This window comes from Cornus florida, unplaced genomic scaffold, assembly GCF_030987335.1.
Source record: "Cornus florida cultivar Cherokee Brave unplaced genomic scaffold, ASM3098733v1 CherokeeBrave_3.0.0_Hap2_Chr11, whole genome shotgun sequence".
In the NCBI taxonomy this organism is placed as follows: domain Eukaryota; kingdom Viridiplantae; phylum Streptophyta; class Magnoliopsida; order Cornales; family Cornaceae; genus Cornus; species Cornus florida.
The window spans coordinates 29748565-29762323 of NW_026775581.1; the positions used below are offsets into that span (position 1 = coordinate 29748565).

At 27.8% G+C, this 13759-nt stretch overlaps 2 protein-coding genes across 4 annotated transcripts; one reads left to right on the forward strand and one right to left on the reverse strand.

The window, feature by feature from the left end:
- The first annotated feature begins 1857 nt into the window (after window positions 1–1857).
- Window positions 1858–3808, forward strand: LOC132283284 (magnesium protoporphyrin IX methyltransferase, chloroplastic). The gene is made up of 2 exons (XM_059785221.1): window positions 1858–2484; window positions 3111–3808. The coding sequence occupies exons 1-2, from the start codon at window positions 1930–1932 to the stop codon at window positions 3516–3518; spliced, it is 963 nt and encodes a 320-aa protein (XP_059641204.1). The 5' UTR covers window positions 1858–1929; the 3' UTR covers window positions 3519–3808.
- A 367-nt stretch (window positions 3809–4175) lies between these two features.
- LOC132283283 (trihelix transcription factor ASR3-like) lies at window positions 4176–6282 on the reverse strand. Of its 3 annotated transcripts, none has more exons than XM_059785219.1 (3): window positions 5315–6282; window positions 5180–5209; window positions 4176–4619 (listed from the first exon to the last, which is right to left on the reverse strand). In XM_059785219.1, the coding sequence occupies exons 1-3, from the start codon at window positions 6144–6146 to the stop codon at window positions 4333–4335; spliced, it is 1149 nt and encodes a 382-aa protein (XP_059641202.1). In that variant the 5' UTR covers window positions 6147–6282; the 3' UTR covers window positions 4176–4332. The 3 variants fall into 3 exon arrangements, with proteins under 3 accessions (XP_059641202.1, XP_059641201.1, XP_059641203.1); XM_059785218.1 differs by having other exon boundaries at window positions 5180–5212; XM_059785220.1 differs by lacking the exon at window positions 5180–5209.
- Between the last annotated feature and the right edge of the window lie 7477 nt (window positions 6283–13759).

A 13759-nucleotide genomic window follows, 5' to 3' on the forward strand; every position in this document is an offset into this window, starting at 1 on the left:
TGATTTTGAGTGGCGGTGGATCAATGGGGATGAGGTGGAAGGGATGGATCTTAGTGGGTGGATGAGGGGTGGTGGAGGGAGAGCCATCATGGTTAGATTTATAATCGAGAGAGATTCTTGGTGAGAAGTTGTAGACCCTCATTTTGCCGGGGCCAGAATTCCGATATTATATTCATTATTATACAGTATATGTCTAATATGATAATATATGTTACATGTACAATTTAATAATTCTAATATTAAATATTATATAGTTGTAATTTCATGCCCAATCAAATCAGATCAAATTTTACAGCTGCCCATGACTTTTTCTTTTCCATTCTTAATTTTGACAAAACCTCCATCCCCGGTGGAAGGCAATCCTCCTTCAGCCATTCTATCTTCCATTCTCTATTTCTGTTTTGTTCTTCGCCGGCTATCTTCTCTATCTTTGTTCTGTTATGTTCTGTTCGCCACCAGCCATCTTATTGAGTTTTGTCCATTGTCAATGTGTTCACATGCTAACTTGTTCATTGGTCTTCTTTCTTAAATTAGAACTCCAGAGTAAAATTCTCCCTCATCCTCTATTCATCACCAGTGTATTAGGTTCAAGGGTGGAGTCAGGATTTTGTGGTGGGGCCAATTAGACTTTAATTTGTAAACAAATACGAATTTGATGTAATAATAATACAAAGGGTTAAGTGCAAAAAAACCCATAAACTATTGTCCTTTTGCAAATAACCTCCCTGAACTAAAAATCACCCCCTGAACCACTGATTTGTTGCAATTAAGGACAAATCAATCACAAAAGACTATTTTGCCCTTTCTCATTAAAATTTTCATTTCTTATTAAATTATTTTTATTATCTTTTCTCTTATATAAATAATAATTATTTTATTTTTAGTATCAATTTATCATAAAAATGAAAAACAAAATAGATAAATAGATTTGTAACTACAATTTTCTAAATTGATTAATTTATTATTAAAACTTTATTATTTATAATAAAACTCATTATAACCAATTTAAACATTTTTATGGTAAAAAAAAAATATCACTTTTTTCATACAATATATTGATGAAAAATTAATAAAATACTTTTGAAAAAAATACTTTCTTTTCATGTAATATATTCATTAAAAATTAAAAATTCTACTAATTTTTTTATTAGATAATTAATTAAACAAATTAAAGGTAAATTTATGCAAATTTAATGAAAAATATCTCGTCAAATTAGTATGTATTTTTTCATAATTTATTTAGATAAAAAAAAATATTAAATGTAATTTAATAAGAAGAGGTATTATGATCATTTAATGAAATATAGTAAATCATTGGGACATGTTGCAACAAAATGAGATAGTTTAAGAGATTTTATGCACAAATATAATTCAAGGAGGTTATTTGCAAATTGAAACATAGTACAATGATTTTTTTTAACACTTTACCCTTAATTATATTGTCAACTTGTAATTAGTTTATTATTATTTTATTCACATGTGATATTAATTTATTATTTCGGAGCCGTCTCCGATTGGGGGTTAAGTTACTGTTTTCTATGACTCAGTATTTAATTATGATTATGATATGGTCACCTTATTTACAAAACAATGAACTTTTTATATATAATACATTAAACAATACAAAAACTACGTCGTTTTTTTGCAACAACAGAAAGGCCACAACCGACCAGGCCCTCGCGCATGATCATCATTCTCTATATTCTTTAGATCACATTCATTCGTGGATGATGTTATTCCTCCTCCGTTTTGCCTAAACAGGAATTACCTCTCTCGAAGTCAACCTATTGCCATAACCAAACACACCCTAAAACAAGTCTGGGACCCACGAGAACATATGTTAACGAATCCTATCCTTATCCCGGATTACAATATCAACTACCTGGTTAGAAATATTATCGACTCGTTCATCGCCGGCCGGGGAGACAAATGGCGTACTCATCGGCCCTGTTCTCTCCTGTTTGTTTCCACACTAACCCAAACCCTAACTCTAGATTCTCTCCAAAGCTCAACAAAACAACTAGAAAACCCCTAATTGCCGCCGCTATTCCACAGCTCTCCACTGCCACCGACGTCGACGGCGCAACCCTCGCAGTAATCGGCGGCAGCTCCGTGGCGGCCCTCGCCGCCGTAATCTCCCTCGCCGACCCCGAGAAGCGCCGGCAGCTGCAGGCGGAGGAGGTCGGTGGGGGCGACAAGGAGGTGGTGAGGGAGTACTTCAACAACTCAGGGTTCCAGAGGTGGAAGAAGATATATGGAGACACCGATGAGGTCAACAGAGTACAGCTCGATATACGAATTGGACACTCGAAGACTGTAGAGAATGTGATGAAGATGTTGAAAGACGAAGGGTCTCTCCGAGGCGTCACCGTCTGCGACGCCGGCTGCGGCACCGGCTCTCTCTCGATTCCGCTTGCGAAGGAAGGGGCCATTGTGTCAGCAAGTGATATATCAGCTGCTATGGTTGCTGAAGCTGAGAAACAGGTGAATTTGGTCTCAACTGTCATTGTAACTAAGTTAACGGTTTTGAACATATTCAAAATTTCTTCACTCATGCATTATAAGAAAATTTTTTGTCATTACAATTGAATAGACACTGATATATGTATTTTTGTGTGTTGTGTGTGTGAGAAAGATGTTTATCCTTGTTACATTTTCTTATGGAAAATGCAGCTTTTTTTTTTTTTTTTTTTGGTTATGTTAACTGTTGATGATTGTGAATTTGTGATGAAGAGATTAATTTCAAGCTTGGTTTTTCCATTTCCCACTAAAAGGGTGCTTCATTAGGAATTGAGATTCATCTATTTGTGACTTGGAACTATTGAAAAGATAAGGTTTTTAATGCCCCATTTGAGTTTGAGGCATAAACCATGTTTTAGCTCCATCTTCACAATGTTACCAACATAGTAATTTCAAGCTTCTGGATGAAAATATTTGCTCTTTTTCGAGAATGTTTCATGAGTGAAGGTGAATGATGCAAATAGTGAAGCAAGACGAACATTGTAGTTCGTAGAGCAACTGAATTTTGGTCAAATAGATAACCTTGATAGTTAATATGTGTACTTCTTATGGGAGTTTTGAACTGAAATTGTGTATTAAATTTCATGTAGGCAAGAGAAGAGCTTTTGATGGGCAAGGATGAGCTCTCGCCAGCACCGGTGATGCCGAAATTTGTAGTGAAGGATTTAGAGAGCTTAGATGGGAAGTATGACACGGTAGTCTGTTTGGATGTTCTCATACACTACCCACAAAGTAAAGCAGATGGGATGATTGCTCATCTTGCTTCTTTAGCTGAAAATAGATTGATTTTGAGCTTTGCCCCAAAGACATTCTACTACGATCTGTTAAAGAGGGTAGGGGAGTTGTTCCCTGGACCTTCGAAGGCAACAAGGGCATACCTCCATGCGGAAGCTGATGTGGAGAGGGCATTACGGAAGGTTGGATGGAAAATAAAGAATAAAGGCCTAATTACCACACAATTTTACTTTGCAATTCTTGTCGAGGCAGTCCCTGCTTAGTACGGAAGACAGGTCAGATTTGTTTTTGCGTGAATTTCTTTCATTTAAGTTGCCAGAAGTTAGGCAATTCTGTGAGTACTGTGTAAAGCCCTAACTTTTCCTTGTATGTTGTCATTCTCTTCATGCATCTATGGGTTTATGCAATGTATATTAGAGGATCCCGTATTCAACTTTTGTTCACATCTTAGCAGAATTTTGTTGTTGTTCATTCACCTAAAACTTCAAGCATAGGTTGACTGTATCAGTTAATTCCATCGATTTACTTCAAATTTCTATTGTGTTGTTCTTCATTTCTATTTTGAGTTGACATGCGCGTAATGTAGCAAATCCTGTTCCATTTTGGTAATCCAGAATCAAGATATCACGGATTACATTTTGATAATGCAATCCAAATGCCCTTTCTTCTGAGTTATATGTTACTATATACTTCAATTGGTGCATTAGTGCTGCTAAGCCAAGCTCTATAGAATAGAACTCTTACTGGTAGATCATGGGACTAGCATTTTCACTTAGAAATGATTGATTTATTATAGAAGATTAAATATTCAGTGTCTGAAATGTAAAAAGACTCCAAGAAATTTCGTGATGAGGCAAAGAAGAAAAATATACCCTGTTAATAAGTGAATGGGAAAAAGTAGAAAAGGATGGCGAACCTCAGGAAGAAAAATGTAATTCCCTTTTTTGAGTGCTGATATGAAAGAATAAACTGATAGCATGGTTGAATCTGATTGAAAACTCTGATTTTATCATCCATTAATATTGTGCTAAGTTGCAGGAAGCTATAAAGGACCTTAAATATCTCCGTGACGTTCTCTTATAACTTATCCGCGATCCTCACTAGGGCATCTGTAATCTTACTTAGAGCAGCAACTAAGCTGTCGTTATGGTCCCTCCTCTGCTTCATATCCAATTGACAATTCGTGTTGTGAGCTTCAAGTTGCGCATTCAGCATGTCACTGTTCCTCTCTAGAACTTCGGTCAATTGCCCCTCCAGATTGGTATCGCTACATCCATCAAAGGACAACCGTCTCCTCTTCCATCCCTCGTGGGACATTGATCCTCTACAGAAATTTGTGGTTGACTGTTTTCCTTTTGCTGTACCTGCAGGATATAAAGTAAAATTAAACGTAGTTATTCAAAAGATTTTTGGCCCTTCAATTTCATGAACAAGAGAAAATTTTCCCCATTGGGTAATTATAGTAATTGAATAGAACTCCTATGATGTCTTAAGTATGTAACTAGGGTTACCACAAGACACTAGTTCCCTGCTCTGCAATTCTAAATCACGAAATCGACATGGTGCATTTCTATTTCTATTGCTAAAATTAGAGAACATAAATTTTATTGTTGTTATACCCTTATGTTTATATGATTTTAACAAAAATTCGAAATTAGTATAGATGAAAACCTAGTAGAATAGACAGTTGCACTTTAGAGATGATGTTCCTTAATCCTCTTCTATAGATAAAAGGAAACCAGTTTTCCATTTGGGAGTTGGAAATTTATTTGAGGTTCCAATATAGCCTATTACTATTAATTTCACAATCAAAAGTGGCAAAGTAATTCTGATACTGGTTTAGCTTTAGCTTTATCATGATTTAATTGCAGTTCTAAATTCTCAGCCTTGAAAGACCTCAGGGTAGAAGAAAAAAGAGAACTACCTTGCTTTATCTTTGAATTGCTGCAGAACCCTACTATAAGAATCCCATTAAGGAACAAAATCAATTAGATTTGATGAATATCTTTAGTACAAGCTAAGAAAGGTATTGAATAATTATGACATAAGACCAGATTACCTGAAATAGGTATTGGGGCATGTACTCTCTTTGTTGTAGTCTCTTCCACAACAGTTTTTTTCTCTGAGCTCCTTCCGATCTCCTGGTCCGGCTGTTCAAAATCCGAAAACAGACCATCCTCTGCTGTGGCATGTCTACTACTATCAAAAACTGCCTCAGCCGACTCCTCTTCCTCTTCGTCGGCTTCCTCTGCCATCACTGCTTCCACTCCATCATCAATGTCCTTGGAGTCTATTGCCACTAGTGGTAACGGAAACGCTGCTGCACTGAATGCCTTCCCATCTAAGACACGATACACTTCACTATCAAAGAAACCTGGCAATTTATTCTCTCTCCTCATATCATTCCTCAGCATCCAGAACGATTCAGCCTCATCTTTTACCAGTGACTCCCATGTCTTGATTTTCTTGAAGTCACCGACGAGATTGCTCCAGCGTTTCCGGCACTGGACTGGCCCTCTGTTGACGTGGTGCTGTTTGCAGTATGATGAGACAAAGTCCCACTTGGGTTCCAGCCCGTCTGACCCCAGAACTGCTCCTGAACCACATCTCCGACCCCTTCGACCCCGGTTCTCTGCAACCTTCTTGCCTTCTATGAGGACCATTGTTTCCTGTCTGGTCCATCGAGGGTGTCTCGGAGTTTTACTTTTATCATCAGTTGCTTCTTCAATGGGCGGTTGCTGTCCATCAACTTCATGAGATGGAGAAGTAGCATTCTCGTGTGCATCATTCGGCTTTGGTGCTGGAGATTTAGCATTCTCATGCACATCATTTGGCTCTGGTGGTGTTGGAGAAGCAGCATTTTCATGCACATCATGTGCCTCTGGCGCCATATAGTGGGAGTGAAGTTGAGGGTGTTTTTGCCAGAAGGGTTTGTGTAAATGCGAGGACCATTCAACCCCAATTGCATAAAAAGAATGCGGAGTAAAGTGTTTTGTGGGATTGGGTGGCCATTGGTTGGAGCCTATCTCTTTGGGTTGGGGGGAGGGTTCTTTTTCAAGGGTCAGTTGGGGTCTTATATTCTCTACCATGTATTTGAGTGTCATCTACCAGAAAGTATTCAGTATATGGTACTCGAAACAGTGGGAACTGTTGGATCATGAATGTGGTGGTGGGCTCCACTACATTCAAGGGCTGGGATGACTCCAGAAGACCTATTTTCTTATCATCTACGTACCCCACCCTCCGTTTTATTAAATTGACCCTCCCTCCAAACAAGGGTATCACTTTCTTGGTTTAAAGCACTAAATTTAAAAGGCACCTTCACATCACTTTCTTGTTTGAGCACTAAATTGTAAAGGAACGCGATCCTCTCCTTGTAAAATCTCTCTCTCTCTCTCTCTCCTATCTTTAAACACTTAAAATCCTTCTTATTATTTTCTGCCTTAAAACTTAAAAGCGTAGTTAAAGAGACATGTTTTGGGGAAGATATTATCTGGGTTGGGACAAGAGTACAGCCTTGTTCTAGCCTGGAACAGTATGCATCCAAGATTCTATACCCTAAAATCAATGCAATTAAAGGGCAGTAAATAGGGACATTCTATAACTAAATTACCTCTTCTTACATCATCTTATTTTCAGGTTCCAAATACCCTATATCTTTAGATTCTTAATTGGTTAATGCAATTAATTAATACAGGTGTATAGGGTATGCATCTTATTCTTCTTCTACTTTCTTTTTTTTTTTTAATAAAAAATATAGATTTGCATATATATATATATATATATATATATATATATATATATATATTATCTCATTAAAAAATTATTAATACAAATAACTCATTCGGCATAGTGTTATTAAAAAATATTTCCAAAAAACAATAAATAAATAATGGTGTGTCTATAAAATAAAATGAAAATACCTTGGGACAATTTTTAATTTTTTTAAAAATCTTAAATAGAAATAGAAAACCTAAAATGAAAATCATTTTAAAGAGAACTTAAATTTTCTTAATACTATATTATGGGGCATTTTGTAATTATTACATCACTTTCACGGTGTGTAATTTTTAAAGTTTTCTTATTTTTTAAAAATTAAAAAGGAAAAGAAAGCCTAGAATTAAAATCATTTTTGTATTAAAAAAGAAGAAGAAGAAGCGAAGGGTCATTTTCGCCATTAGGGTGCAGTGTTAACATAATAAAAAAAATTTAGGGGTGTTTTATGTCAAAAAAAAATTGAGGAGGGTTTCTTGCCAAAAAATTGAAAGTAAATGGGAGTTTTATGCAATTTGTCCATTTGATTATCCAATAATATATGTATTTTCTATATTACCGTTACTAGGAAGCATCCATTCAACACAACCATGGTCAGGCTGGTGGAAGTAACTATGCAAATTTTGGGCTTCATAACAGTTCTGGTAATTCCAGTCATTTGCAGGATGGTGGAAAAAAATAATGCAATTCAGTCTCCATAATTTGGAAAAAAAAACAATACATATACATATATATGTATATGTATATATAACACATATATATTTTAATCACTATAACACATATATGCACAGGTATATTGTAGTGAACATGATTAGTGATTACTTTCATTATGGAGTTTTCAAGATTTATTTTTAAAAAAAAGAAAGTGATTTCAAAAGGAGAAGTGCTAGATTTATAGACAATAAGAAAATGCAACATTATTCAACAACTAAATCTGTTTCATGGAAAAATCTGACAATCTTCAATTTAATTTCTATATCGTAATAAATTTAGAAAGACATTTAATTTGTTTATCATAATTTAAGAAGAATTTAATTCCCCCATCTTTTTGTAACTGAAAAATGTCTAGAGACCCCAAAGATTTTAAATTCATATATATACACACACACACACACACATGGCAACTCAACCCACTCGGATTGCATACTATAAATCCAACATAACTTTTAAGTGGTAATGATGGTAGTACCCGAACCCTGGAGAGATACGGGCCAATTTATAAAAGTATTGGGCCGAAGAGTAGGAGAACCCGAAACCACATCTACCTGTCATTATACACATGTATAGATGCCGCACAATATGGTGCTGATTCAATTTTTATTTTGATGTGGGTCCACATAATAAATGTTAGGTTTCATTATATGAGTTTTTGTAAGACAAAAATGTAACTTTTATATTTACTAGGAAAAGGCACGTGCGAGGCATGTAGTGAATATTTTGTAACTTATAAAATTTTTGTCTTCATATTGATTAATAAAAATTTATTTTATATTAATAAATAAATACTGAAATATTTTGAAATTAGTGATAGAGTTTAAGTTTAGTAAATTAATAAATTCTTTAATGTTTTTATATTAATACTCTATAAAATTTTTGTCTTCATATTGATTAATAAAAATTTATTTTATATTAATAAATAAATACTGAAATATTTTGAAATTAGTGATAGAGTTTAAGTTTAGTAAATTAATAAATTCTTTAATGTTTTTATATTAATACTGAAATATGTATATTTTATTTTTTATTAAATAATAATTTTTTATTTTAATAGTGAAATATTTGAGTTTTGCAAAGTAACAAATTTTTTTAGGCAATTTGAATTTTATTAGGTAATTTGTAATTTAAATTTTATTAGATAATTTGAAATTTAGTATAATTTTTAATTTACAATAGAAATTCAATTATATTAATTTTTAATTAAATTTTAAAATAGAAATTCAATTATACTAATTATACATTAGATTGAAATTGATATAAAAATTTATTATATGGAGTTTGTGGTTTTTGGAAGACCCTAGGTTATATTTTACTTTCTTTAAATATGTAATTTGTGGTAGAATTTTATAGAAATTATTTTATTTTATTTAGATATATCTTTGTAAAATTAGATTTTATTTTATTAAAAAACTCATAAAAAATAGATAAATACAAGGGTTATATACTTATATATGATAGAGTTCTCTTTTTGTATTAATTAATAAATATTTTTTATATTAAAAAATAAATACTGAAATGTTCAAATTTTGTAACATTTATATTTTATTTATATGTATTATTATATTATTATATATTTTCTTTAAATATATCCTTCTCTAATGTTATAGAGTTATAGAAATTGTTTTATTTTCTTTAAATATATCCTTATTTAATTAGATTTTATTTTATTAGAAAACCCATAATAAATATATAAATACATGTTATATGTGATAGAGTTTTAAAGAAAATAAAATACTTAATTGGTGGTAAAGTTTTGGTAATTTGTGTTAGAGTTTTATAAAAATTATTTAAATATATCCTTATCTAATGTGATAGAGTTTCATTGCAAATAAAATAGGTAATTTGTGGTAGAATTTTATATAAATTACTTATTTTCTTTAAATATATATATCCTTGTTTAATTAGATTTTTTTTTATATTAAAAAACTCATAATAAAAGATAATTTGTGATAGAGTTTTAGAAAAATTATTTTATTTTTTATACCAATTACTAAATATTTTTTATAATAATTCTTGTCTAGTTATATTATATTTTATTAAAAAATTCATAATAAATACATAAATAGGTAATTTTTATTAGAATTTTATATAAACTCTTTTTAAAAAATATTTTATTTTCTTTAAATATATTGTTGTCTAATTAGATTTCCTTCACAAAAAAACTCACAATAAATAGATAAAAACAAGTTATATGCGATAGAGTTTTAAAAAAAATAAAATAGATAATTTGTGATATAGTTTTATAGAAATTATTATATTTTCTGAAAATCTATTTATAATAAATAAATAAATTGGTAATTTGTGTTACAGTTTAATAGAAATTCTTTAAAAAACACTTTTTATATCAATTAATAAATATTTTTTTATATTAATAATTCTTGGCTAATTAGATTTCCTTTTATTAAAAAACTCATAATAAATAGATAAATAGGTAATTTGTGTTAGAGTTTTATAGAAACTCTTTTCAAACCTCTTTTTATATTAATTAATAAATATTCTTTTATCTTAATAATGCTTGTCTAATTAGATTTTCTTCTATTAAAAAAACTCATAATAAATAGATAAATAAGTAATTTGTGATATAGTTTTATGTAAACTCTTTTTAAAACTCTTTTTAGATCAATTAATAAATAATTATTTATATTAATAATACTTGTCTAATTAGATCTCCTTTTATTAAAAAACACTAAATAAATATATAAATAGAAAATTTGAGTTGAAATTTTATAAAAACTCTTTAAATATTATATCTTTGTCTATTGTGATAGAGTTTTATTGAAAATAAAATTTGTAATTTGTGATAGAGTTTTATAAAAATTATTTTATTTTCTTTAAATATATCCTTGTTTAATTAGATTTAATTTTATTAAGAAACTCATAATAAAAGTTAATTTGTGGTAGAATTTTAGAAAAATTATTTTATTTTACATATCAATTTATAAATATTTTTTATATTAATAATTCCAGTCTAATTAGATTTTCTTTTATTAAAAAATTCATAATAGTAAATAGATAAATAGATTAACTTTAATTTTATTAGATAGATTTTAAAGTTTGAATGACATTTCTTTTTTCTTTTTCTTTTTTTTACAAAGACTCTTTGCAAATCAATTAATAATTTTTTTTTATTTATAAAAATAGATAGTTAAATACTGAAACTCTTTGCACATGTAATAATACTAAAGATAAAAACTTTTTTTTATATGAATGAATAAATATTTTTTTATATAAATAAATAAATACTTAAACACCTTGGTACAACTTCTATATTTTACTCAGAAAATTAGGTTTTATTTTATTACAAAATTCATAATAATAAATAGGTTAATTTGAATTTTATTAGGTAGATTTTAGAGTTTTATAGAAGTTTTTTTTTCTATAAAAACTCTTTTCATATGAATTAATAAATATTTTTTTATCTAAATAAATAAACACTGAAATACTGAAACTCTTTCCACATTTAATAAATATTTTTTAAATAAATAAATAAATACAGAAACTTTAGATTTATTTTAATAAAAAATTCAGAATAATAAATAGATAAATAGGTTAATTTGAATTTTATTAGGTAGATTTTAGAGCTTTATAGAGTTTTTTTTTTTTAATTTTTTTTTATAAAAACTCTTTTTATATCAATTAATAAATATTTTTTATATAAATAAATAAATACTGAAACTCTTTGCACATTTAATATATATATGTATTTTTAAATATATCCTTGTCTAATTAAATTTAATTTTATTAAGAAACTCATAATAAAAGTTAATTTGTGGTAGAGTTTTAGAAAAATTATTTTATTTTACGTATCAATTAATAAGTATTTTTTATATTAATAATTATTGTCTAATTTAATTTTCTTTTATTAAAAAATTCATAATAATAAATAGATAAATAGGTTAATTTAAATTTTATTAGATAGATTTTTGAGTTTGATAGAAATTTTTTTTTTTTTTTAAAATACTTTTCATATCAATTAATAAATATATTTTTTTATAAATAGATATTTAAATACTGAAACTCTTTGCACATTTAATAGTAGTATAGATAAAATCTTTTTTTATATTAATTAATAAATATTTTTTATATAATTAAATAAATACTGAAACACTTTGGTAGCACTTCTGTATTTTAGTCTGAAAATTATATTTTCTTTTATTAAAAAATTTTAATTTGTAATACGTGTTAGAGTATTATAGAAAATATTTTTAAACTCTTTTTACATCAATTAATAAATATTTTTATATTTTAATAATTCTTATCTAATTAGATTAGCTTTTATTAAAAAAAACTCATAATAAAAGGTAATTTGTGGTAGAATTTTAGAAAAATTATTTTATATTTTTATATCAATTAAATATATTTTTTATACTAATAATTCTCTTCTATTTAGATTTTCTTTTATTAAAAAACTTGTAATAAATTAATAGGTAATTTGTGTTAGAGTTTAATATAAACTCTTTTAAAAACTCTTTTTATATCAATTAATAAATATTTTTTATTTTAATAATTATTGTCTAATTACATTTATTTTCATTAAAAAACTAATAATAAATAGATAAATAGGCAATTTGTGTTAAAGTTTTTTAAAACTCTTTTAAAACCTCTTTTTGTATCAGTTAATAAATAATTTTTTATATTAATAATACTTGTTTAATTAGGTTTCTTTTTATTAAAAAACTCATAATAAATAGATAAACAAGTAATTTGTGTTAGAGTTTTATAGAAATTGTTTTATGAAAAATAAAATAGGTAATTTGTAATAGAGTTTTATAGAAATTATTTTATTTTCTTTAAATATATACTTGTCTAATTAAATTTAATTTTATTAAGAAACTCATAGTAGAGTTATATAAAAATTATTTTCTTCTATATATCAATTAATAAATATTTTTTATATTAATAATTCTTGTCTAATTAGATTTATTTTATTAAAAAATTGATAATAATAAATAGATAAATAGGTTAATTTAAATTTTATTATGTAGATTTTAGTGTTTTGTCATATTATTTAATAAATATTTTTTTACATAAATAAATAAATACTGAAACTCTTTACACATCTAATAATAGTATAGATAAAAACTCTTTTTATATCAATTAATAAATATTTTTTTATATAAATAAATAAATATTAAAATACTCAAACTCTTTGACAGAGCTTCTGTATTAGAATTCAACTCTTTTTAAATCAATTAATAAATATTTTTTTTATATAAATAAATAAATACTGAAACTCTTTAGCAGAACTTCTGTATTTTACTCTGAAATTCTAGATTTCTAGAATTCTCAATTTATGTACCCCTTCCTCCTTCCTCCATGTCTTTATTTATAGGCTTCTTGGATGAATAGGATAATGACATGTGTCATTTTCTGATAATGACATAGTCATAACTGGGCCGGGCCGGTTATATTGTGATAATTATCCATAAAAAATAACTAAAAATAAGAGTTTTATATAGAATATGATTGATTTTATTAGGTAATTTTTAGATTTTTATAAAAATTATAATTATCCATAAAAAAAAACTAAAAATAAGAGTTTTATATAGAATGTGATTTGTTTTATTAGGTAAATTAGATTTTCTTTTATTAAAAAACTTGTAATAAATAAATAAATAGGTAATTTGTGTTAGATTTTAATATAAACTCTTTTAAAAACTATTTTTATATCAAATAATAAATATTTTTATTTTAATAATTCTTGTCTAATTAGATTTACTTTTAGTAAAAAAAACTCAAAATAAATAGATAAATAGGTACTTTGTGTTTTAAAAACTCTTTAAAAATCTCTTTTTGTATTAGTTAATAAATAATTTTTTATATTAATAATACTCGTCTAATTAGGTTTCCTTTTATTAAAAAACTCATGATAAATTGATAAATTAGTAATTTGTGTTAAAGTTTTATACAAACTTTTTAAATATATCTTTGTTGATAGAGTTTTATTGATAATAAAATAGGTAATTTGTAATAGAGTTTTATTGAAATTATTTTATTTTCTTTAAATATATAC